The following is a 10,720-nucleotide window of genomic DNA, read 5'->3' as shown; positions in this document are numbered from 1 at the left end:
AAACCTGGCACCATCCCTACGGTGAAGCACAGTGGTGACAATATCATGTTGTGGGGATGTTTCTCAGTGGCAGGGACAGGGAGACTAGTCAGGATTGAGGGAATGATGAACGGAGCAAAGTGTAGCGAGATCTGCTACAGAGCGCTCAGACTCGGGTGAAGGTTCACATTCCAACAGGACAACAACCTTAAGCACACTGCAAAGACAACGCAGGAGTGACTTCGGGACATGTCTATGAATGTCCTTTATTGGCCCTTCCAGAGTCTGGACTTGAACCAGATCGAACATCTCTGGAGAGACCTGAAAAAAAGCTGTGCAGCGACGCTCTCCATCCAACCTGACAGATCTTGAGAGGATCTGCAGAGAAGAACAGGAGAAACTCCCCAAATACAGTTGTGCCAAGCTTGTAGCATCATACCCAAGAATTCTTGAGGCTGTAATCGCTGCCAAAGGTGCTTCAACAAAGTACTGAGTAAAGAGTCTGGAAAGTTATGTAAAATTTGATATTTCAGTTTTTGCTTTGTAATTGTGAGGCTTTGTGTGTAGATTGATGAGGGGGGGAAATATTGAATACATTTTAGAATAAGACTGCAATGTAACAAACTGTGTCAAAAGTGAAGGCGTCTGAATGCTTTCCGAATGTACTGTGTATGAGCACCTCCCCCCACCACCACCACCCCAACATGCCCATTTAGCATATTTGCTACTCTCTTCTTTTGATGATGATAAGAAACACGTCATGAGAAGGAAATAGATATTATATTAGTTAACTATTGATAAAAAAACGATAAATGCTTCCTTGTGGTCAGGGGTGTATATAAGTGTGCCCCATTCTCCAACAGAACAGAGCCTACCAGAGATTCATTACACAACAGGTAAGTCCACTATAGTCACCTCCGCCTACGTTCTAAAGTACTCAGTCTGACGCTGAATTTGTCTTAAGTCTCTCTCTCTCTTTCTCTCTATTTTTCTCAGGAGAGTATCACCATGACGATGTTGACCATATTTCTGCTTCTGAGCGCTGCCTTTGCTCTGGGTGATGCAAGTAAGAGGGATACACCTCATAGTTTCCACCATATTTTAAGTGTACTCCTTTTAGTTACAGCGCAGATAAGAGGTGTTTAATGATGTGTAGGTAGTAGAGGTATTCTTATCAATGGTTTGATTACCTGTTCACTCATCAGATGCAGTTTGATTATATCATTCTACACTTTAAAGAGCACATGAGTATGAATCTTTCCTCTGTTTTTGTCTCTCTTTGTTGTAGGAGATCTGAATGACACAGAGAATCAAATTATTGAGAATCTGATACGCAACCTGCCAATCGGTAAAATGCCTTCCTCAATCCCATATCAACAAGATTTCTGAAACCTGCAGAAAGCTATAATATCGTGTTGGTTTGCTAATGTTAATGGACTGATAACGCACAGATAGCTGTGGTGCTGTGTTCAGTAACATCACTGTTGGAACGCACTTTTGACTATTCAGATTGTGTTGATGGAACTAATCATTTCATCAGGATATTGCATGTTATCTCTTCCCCCTTACAGAGTCTGAGGAGATGGGAGCGAAGGAGAAGCGGGAACTACAAACCAGGAGTTCATCATGCCCACCTGGTTGGCACAGATATGGGACACACTGCTATCACTACGTCCCCATCATGGCCAAATGGCCAGAGGCAGAGGTACCTGTAAATGTCAATATTTAGGGCCAGATTTACTCATTCTAAACATCATAGAATTAGCTTGTTTAACCGGGTTGCTAAACTACAACTTGACATGCTATTTCTTCTCTTTATCTTAAAATTCAGAAACTAATGCAGAAACTTCCTATCTATCATCATTAATTCAATTTATACTTACAAATGACCAAACCCGGTCTCAGACTTGGATAACACTGGAGGCCCCTAAGGTCTCCACAGAGTTGGATAAAACTGACTTTAGTTTGTTTGTGCTCTTCATGTGGAACACCTTACGGAGCTCTCTGAAATTACATGTCCTGGTCCCACTTGGTCAGTTCAGAGTAAATATTGGAGACATCTATGTTGATAAATGTGTCTGTTGTTCATATGTTTTATAATGTATATTGTAGGTGTTTGATAGTATTTATGCAGGGCTCATCTGTAAAAGAAATCCCAGTCTCAGTATGACTTACCTGTCAAAATAAAGGTTATAAAAATAAAAAATATTCTACCTTTGTGTGATTCTCTCTCTCTGTCTCTTTTCAGCATTACTGTTTGCTATTGGGAGGTAACCTGGCGTCAGTGCACAGCCTCTCCCAGTATAACTTCCTTCGAACAGTCATCCTAAGTAGTGCCAATGGAGCCCAGCGCACCTGGATTGGAGCCAACGATGCCATCAAGGTCAGAAACACTCTGTTTAACACTCCTGAAACCTATACAGTAAGATGCATTGATTCATTTAGAATATAATTATAAATGCCTAGTGGTGCCTTACCCGAAATATAAGCTTGTTTTACTCCATTGTTTGTAAACAATGTAATTGTAAACAAACACTGTCGCTTCAAAACGTGGTTAAATCATTTTTATATAATGTATAGTGTCTGCTGGTTACACATCTGCTTGTATGCTCTTTAGGAGGGTCTTTGGCTGTGGAGCGATGGGTCCAGGTTTAGCTACCAGAACTGGGGCAAGGGGCAACCCGATAACTACAACTATGTTGCTGGGAACGACAACACGAATGGCCGTGAGCATTGTATGGAGATGAACCATGGAGGTACGATGCTGTCGCCAGAGCACTCTCCCTCACATTATTCATCAAACATTTTGATAGATGTAAAAATAAATTTTAAAGGTAATGTGTTTCCTTTCAAGCTACTTTAAAAAAAAAAAAAAAATCTTTCTCTGTATTACCCTCTTTCCCAGATGACTTCGGGCAGAATGATGCAGCCTGCTGGACGCAACTTCCATTCATGTGTTCCAGAAAGCTGTAATATCGACCGATTGGGAGAAAATTCATGTTCTAACGTTACTCCCCTGGTTAGTCTGTCATCATGTTTCGTGTACTTTTAGATTCTTGCTGATTTCATTCAGGTGATTGTATTGCCTTATCTTGATGATTGATGATTACTGATTATGTGAAGTGACTTTGGGTGTCTAAAAAGCGCTTAAAATAAAATGTATTATTACATCTGATATGATGTTTTTTATTGAATTCACAATGTTTGTCTCTCACGTGTACATTTCTGCCCAATAAAAACCAAGGATGTGCTGCTACCTTTTCAGATGAACCTCAGCGTTCTAAAATCAGTCGAGCAACTAGGTTTCTGCGCAACATTAGCAGCTTGCTAGTAGAAAGCCTGCAGATTTAGCTAGCTAGCTAACACCATTGGATGAGAAGCGAAAAAAAAAAACTAGCTAGGTATATTTCGCTATGGAAGGTTTTCATATGGCTGAATACAGTCATCTGTGCAAACTGCTGACCTGGACACTTGTGCGTAATCAGAGAACAAACAAATAATCTAGCGAACACCCTTGGCTGCTATTATAGCCAGTTAGAAACACCGAACTTTGGGGAAACTGCCATACTGCTAATTATAATACATGCACACACCAGTCAGACGCATTGCTGTTAGAAGATCCAGAGAAAATTCTAGTCCTTACCTTATGCATTAATTCAGTTTATTCCCTCCTCTGTCAATTACATTTTCTTCTTGTCGTTACAATCCAAATGTATGCTGAACTATTGACACTGTGTCAGGTTACTTTTCAACGTGTTCCTGAAAACCTCTCTATCCACAAGTAAAACGTAGCAGGGGTGCAAGTTGCACAGGAAGCATCCAGGTAAAACAACAACATCATAATGATCATTGCTTTCTTGCATGACGTGTGCGTCAAAAAGAAAACGCCATGCTTGCTAACACATTCCTGTAAAGCTTAGAGAGGATCTCATGTTAAATACTGTTGAAGTATTATGGCTACAGGTTCATCTGCCTCACCTAAAGCCCATTCTTGTGGGACGCTGCTATAGACCACCAAGTGCTAACAGTCACCATCTGGATAACGTGTGAAATTCTTGATAATGTATGTGATATCAACAGGGAGGTATATTTTCTGGGTGAATTAAATATTGACTGGCTTTCATTCAGCTGCCCACTCAAGAAAAAGCTTCAAACTGTAACCAGTGCCTGCGACCTGGTTCAGGTTAGCAGTCAACCTACCAAGGTAGTTACAAACAGCACAGGAATGAAATCATCATCATGTATTGATCGCATCTTTACTAATGCTGCAGAAATGAGCTTGAAAGCAGTATCCAGATCCATCGGATGTAGTAGCCATATGTAGGAAAATCAAAGTTCCAAATGCTGGGCCCAATATAGTCTATATGAGGTCATACAATAAGTTTTGTTGTGATTCCTATGTTGTTTATGTAATAATGTAATATTGTTTATGTAATAACATTTGTTGTTCCGTTGTATGTCATGAGGAGCAAACAGACGCTGCACTTGGCACATTTATGAAATAGCTTATTCCAGTTACCAATAAGCCTGCACTCAGTAAGAAAACGACTGTAAAAACTATTAAACTCTTTGTAAGTGTCTTATGTGTAACTGGTGTAGCGAGTCAGGCACAGGACAGCAAATATGAGTCATCAACATACTTTTACTAACAACAAATGAACAAAGTAACAGCACGAGCACACCATGACGGACCAAAAATACAAGAAACAATCACTCACAAATACAGCATGGAGAACAGGGGGTTAAATAATAAACAAGTAATTGATTGAGTGAAACCAGGTGTGATAAGACAAAGACAGAACAAATGGAAAATGAAAAGTGGATCGGCGGTGGCTAGAAAGCCGGTGACGCCGAACGCCACCCGAACAAGGAGAGGGACCGACTTCGGCGGAAGTGGATTGATGAGCAATTGAAGAATTGCATGGTTGAGAGGGATGACGCAAAAGGAATGGCAAATAAATCTGGCTGCACAACCAATTGGCAAAAGTATTGCAAGTTCAGTAATCGTGACTAAACTGAATGAAAAGAAGAAGCTACACTATCAAATAAAGATAAATGACATCAAGAATGATAGTAGATAGGAGAATGATAGAAGCACCTTAAATGAAATTTGTGGGAAAAAGGCAAACTCAGCTCAATCACTAATTGAATCAGATGGCTCATTCATCACAAAACCGACTGATCTCGCCAACTACTTTAATGATTTTTTTCATTGCCAATATTAGCAAACTTAGGCATGACATGCCAGCAACAAATGTTGACACTACATATCCAAGTATATCTGACCAAATGATGAAAGCCAAGCATTGTCATTTTTACGGCTGCTGTCCTTGTACAGGGATCAACATCAGCAGAAATTCAGAGTGACAACTAATAGTACTCAATAAAACTCAAACTTTCATTAAAACACACATGCAGGGTACTCAATTAAAGCTACACTCGTTGTGAATCTAGCCAACATGTCAGATATTTAAAATGCTTTTCGGCGAAAGCATGAGAAGCTATTATCTGATAGCATGCAACACCCCAAAATACCCAAAGGGGACGTAAACAGAATAATTTGCGTAGCCGGCGCTACACAAAACGCAGAAATAAAATATAAAACATTCATTACCTTTGACGAGCTTCTTTGTTGGCACTCCTATATGTCCCATAAACATCACAATTGGGTATTTTTTTCGATTAAATCGGTCCATGTATACCCAAAATGTCCATTTATGAAGCCCGTCTGATCCATGGAAAAGCACCGCTCCAAAACGCGACGTCATTTTTTTTAATTAAAAAAGTTGCCTATAAACTTTGACAAAACACTTCAAACTACTTTTGTAATCCAACTTTAGGTATTAGTAAACGTTAATAACCGATCAAATTGATCACGGGGCGATCTGTATTCAATAGCAGCACGTTTGGAAATGATGCTCCATTTTCTGTCTCTCCAAACATCCGCTTGCATGGTCGATAACAGGAAGTGCCTATTTGTCATCTGACCAAGGATTAACTTCAATGTAAATGCCAGTACTGGCGACATCGTGTGGAAGCTGTAGGCATTGTAAACAGGGTCCTATCTATTTTCTATCTAATACAGAGACTGGCGGAGTAATATTTTTGGTGAAAAGTTTTCCTTGGGATTTTGCATGCTAAACACGTTCTGTTATAGTCACAGACGTGATTTAACCAGTTTTATAAACTTCAGAGTGTTTTCTATCCACACATACTAATCATATGCATATACTATATTCCTGGCATGAGTAGCACAACGTTTAAATTTTGCGCGAGTTAAAAAAAAAACTGCCCGAATTCGCAGCCTCCTTAACAGGTTTGAGTGTGGAAGAAGTCTATCAATAATGACAAGCCACTGGGGTCTGACAACTTGGATGGAAAATTACTGAGGATAATAGCGGATGATATTGCCACTCCTATTTGCCATATTTTAAATGAAGCCTACTAGAAAGTACAGTATGTGCCCCCGGCCTGGAGGGAAGCAAAAGTAATCCACAACCTAAGAATAGTAAAGCCTCCTTTACTGGCTCAAATAGCCAACTAATCAACCTGTTACCAACCCTTAGTAAACTTTTGGAAAGAATTGTGTTTGACCAGATACAATGCTATTTTACAGTAAACAAATTGACAACAGATTTTCAGCACGCTTATAGGAAGGACATTCAACAAGCACAGCACTTACACAAATGACTGATGATTGGCTGAGAGGAATTGACTTCAGTGTGGCTTTTGACATTTTCGTTCATAGTCTGCCGCTGGAAAAACATTTATGTTATGGCTTTACACCCCCTGCTCTATTGTTGATAGAGAGTTACCTGCCTCACAGAACACAGATGGTGTTCTTTAACTTCTTGGTTACAGGGGGCAGTATTTTCACTTCCGGATTAAATGCATGCCCAAATTCAACTGCCTCCTACTCATCCCCAGAAGATAAGATATACATATTATTAGTAGATTTGGATAGAAAGCACTCTGACGTTTCTAAAACTGTTTGAATCATGTCTGTGAGTATAACAGAACTCATATGGCAGGTGAAAACCTGAGAAAAATCCACCAGGAAGTGGGACATCTGAGGTTTGTAGTTTTTCAAAGCTTTGCCTACTGAGTACACATTGAGATATGGATGATGTTGCACTTCCTAGGGCTTCCACTAGATGTCAACTGTCTTTTGAAAGTTGAATGAGGATTCTACTATAAAGGAGAGGCTCATGAGACCTGTTTGAGTCAGTGGTCTGGCATAGTGCCTCGGTCTTATGACGCGCGCTCCCGACAGAGTTCATTCCACACCTCTCATTCCAGTGCCTTTTCTGAAGACAAAGGAGTTCTCCGGTTGGAACATTATTGATGTTTTATGTTAAAAACATCCTAACAATTGATTCCATACATCGTTTGACATGTTTCTAAAGGACTGTAACGGAACTTTTCGAGTTTTTGTCTGGATGAAATGCTCGTGCCTCATGAAGATGGATTACTGGGCTGAACACGCTAACAACAAGTGGCTTTTTGGACATAAATGATGGAACTTTATGGAACAAATCAGTCATTTATTGTCGAACTGGGATTCCTGGGAGTGTCTTCTGATGAAGATCATCAAAGGTAAGTGAATATTTATGGTGTTGTTTCTAACTTTGATGATTCCAAAATGGCGGCTATTCCTCTGGCTGTTTTGGGTTCTGAGCGCCGTTCTCAGATCATGCTTTTTCCGTAAAGTAAAAAAAAAAAATCTCACACAGCCTTTGCATTAAGGAGAAGTCTATCTTTAATTCTGTGAAAAACACTAGTATCGTCACGTTCTGACCTTAGTTCTTTTATTATGTCTTTGTTTTAGTATGGTCAGGGCGTGAGTTGGGTGGGTTGTCTATGTTATTTTTTCTATTGATTTGGGATTGCTGTGTTCGGCCTGGTATGGTTCTCAATCAGAGGCAGCTGTCAATCGTTGTCCCTGATTGAGAATCATACTTGGGGAGCCTAGTTTCACTTTTGAGTTGTGGGTGTTTATTTTCTGTGTTAGTGTTGGTGCCACACGGGACTGTTTCGGTTTGATTACTTCACGTTTATTGTTTTGTTCATTATTTTATTAAAAAACATGAACACTTACCACGCTGCGCTTTGGTCCTCACCTTCTTCCATCACAGATGATCGCTACAAGTATCTTTTATCAATGTTTATTATGAGTATTTCTGCTAAAATCACTAGATGTTTTGGAATCAAAACATTACTGCACGTAAGGCGCCAATGTAAACTGATATTTTTGGATATAAATATGCACATTATCGGCCAAAACATACATGTATTGTGTAACATGATGTCCTATGAGTGTCATCTGATGAAGATCATCAAAGGTTAGTGATTAATTTTTATCTATATTTCTGCGTTTTGTGACTCCTTTCTTTGGCTGGGAAAATGGATGTGTGTTTTTTCGACTTGGCGGTGATCTAACATAATCATATGTTGAGCTTTAACTGTAAAGCATTTTTTAAATCAGACACGATGGGTAGATTAACAAGATGTTTATCTTTCATTTGCTGTATTTGCTGTATTTCCTGTTAATGTGTGAAAGTTACATATTTCAAAAAAATATTTTTGAATTTCGCACGCTGCCTTTTCAGCGGAATGTTGTCGAGGTGTTCCGCTAGCGGAACCCCTGCGCTAGAAAGGTTAAACCATTTTCCGGATCTTCTTGGGTGTCCCGACTCTCCTGTGAGGATCCAAAATATCAGGTTACAGTGGATCAGCTCTATAGAGCTCTTTATCTCCCGTAGAGGGAGAGAGGAATGGATGTGGGGGTTTTATGACACCTCACGTCGACCATAAACCATAGGCTGCAGACGATTCTTTTTGGGGCCTAGTTTGGGTGATCAGAATGTCTTTGTGTCTTATGGAGAGAATTGGACAACCAGAGACTTACATCGAACTACTCCCCATAGACCAGGCCTGGGCAAGGGCCGGCCCGGGGGCCATATGCGACCAGCGAACTGATTGAATACTTTCCGCGGAATCATGCTCAGATCACATAAAGAATTTGCAATAGTCAAGTTTTGAAAAATGTATTTGTTATTCAAATTAAAAGCCCAATGAATACTCACAGATGTGTAATGATTTAACTCCCACCGCTTGTGGGACATTTATTTTGAAGGCACGTATAAATAACAACTGCACGAGGACAGACATTGACTGACAGGCTGACACACACATCACAGTTACAAATAGTAGGTAGTTAGAAATTGCGCAAAAAAAATAGTTTTCAAAGATTTCAAAGAAAAGGAAAGTAGACAATGAATGTAAGGTGTTCTAGCAAGAGTGGACATCAACATTTTTATTTATTGAGGTATCAGAGAAAGCTGTGTGCTTAGTGTGCAAAGAGAGCATCGCTGTCTTGAAAGACTACAACTTGTCCCGACACTTCCAGGCGAAGCATGCAGAGAAATATAGGAATACATTAATGCTGACACAGGGATCTAACCAAAGAAACAGACAGATATAGGAGGGGCAATCAACATAGTGATGGAGTCCATGTGGGTCCAATGAAGATGCAGGTGCGCATAACGATGGTGACAGGTGTGCGTAATGATAGGCAGTCTGGCGCCCTCGAGCTCCAGAGAGGGAGAGTGGGAGCACAGGCAGTTTGTCTTACTGTTGGAAGAGACAGAGTCGGGTGTTGCAGATCTCCCCTACCACACAAACGTGAGATGGCTGTGTTTGGGGAAGGTGTTTAAAAGGGTGTGGGACCTGAAGTCAGAGATTGCTGAGTTTTTGCAAATGAAACGAAAACATGTTGATTTCCCTCAACTGCAAGATAAAGAATGGTTGGCTGATTTTGTCTTCACTGGGGACATCATGGCCCTCATGAATGAACTGAATTCCAAATGACAAGGGAAGGGCCTTTTTGCACATCAGATGTACAGCCTTGTCAAAGCCTTCAAGGGAAAATAACTCCTCCTGACCCGCCAAGTAGAAGACAACAATCTCACCCACTTTCCGACACTACTAGTCTGTTCCCTATCAGATGACCAGCGGGAGAAGTATACCTCGCTGCTGCGTGCTTTGAACGGTGAGATTTCTCATCGTTTTGAGGATTTCAAAGTGTTTCAAATTTACATGCAGTTGGTTTCCTCTCCTTTCACCTTCAATGTGGATAACGCTCTCATTGGCCTGCAAGTTGAGCTTATCCATCTTCAGTCTGATGCAGTGATTGGAGAACTATTCAGAAGGATGACACTGACGAGGTTCTATGCATCTCTCAGAAATCCTGTGCATTGCGACGTCAAAAACTATACCTGACTTCACTGCTTTAGTCCATGCCCATCAGTCTTCACTCCTCACACTGATTAAGTCGTTTAAATGTAATGTTGAGCTTTCTCTCTTTCTTGTGTTTTTGTGCATACCCTTTAACAAGAGTTCTGTCCGTGGTGCTGAATGCACTGTACTTTTCCCTCCGTGTAGTTCATTGCATGTTTAATAATGAAAATACCTACCAAAAGGAGAACATGGATGTGGTTTATGTCTTTGCACATTAAAAAAATAGTAAAATAAGTTGCATATCTGGACGTGATTTACAGTAGATATATCTGTCAACACAGTCATACACATGATGTATAATCCTGCGATATGATTCTAGCCCACGATGGAAAAAATATATTCTAATGTGGGCCTCCATGGAAAATAATTGCCCAGGCCTGGAGGAAAGGGTCTGAACACTTATGTAAATGTGATATTTCAGTTTTGTATTTTTAATAAATTT

General features: G+C 40.2%; 1 protein-coding gene across 1 annotated transcript; it reads left to right on the top strand.

Moving 5' to 3' along the window:
• Positions 1–918: 918 nt before the first annotated feature.
• On the top strand, positions 919–3,154 carry LOC110490847 (ladderlectin-like). Its single transcript, XM_021564283.3, has 6 exons — positions 919–1,045; positions 1,268–1,327; positions 1,551–1,684; positions 2,228–2,362; positions 2,597–2,735; positions 2,885–3,154. The coding sequence occupies exons 1-6, from the start codon at positions 988–990 to the stop codon at positions 2,950–2,952; spliced, it is 594 nt and encodes a 197-aa protein (XP_021419958.1). The 5' UTR covers positions 919–987; the 3' UTR covers positions 2,953–3,154.
• The last annotated feature ends 7,566 nt before the right edge of the window (positions 3,155–10,720 follow it).

The sequence above is a fragment of the Oncorhynchus mykiss genome, chromosome 15, assembly GCF_057628025.1.
Source record: "Oncorhynchus mykiss isolate SJ-2025 chromosome 15, ASM5762802v1, whole genome shotgun sequence".
Taxonomy (NCBI): Eukaryota; Metazoa; Chordata; class Actinopteri; order Salmoniformes; family Salmonidae; genus Oncorhynchus; species Oncorhynchus mykiss.
This window is presented reverse-complemented; position numbering and strand designations above follow the sequence as displayed.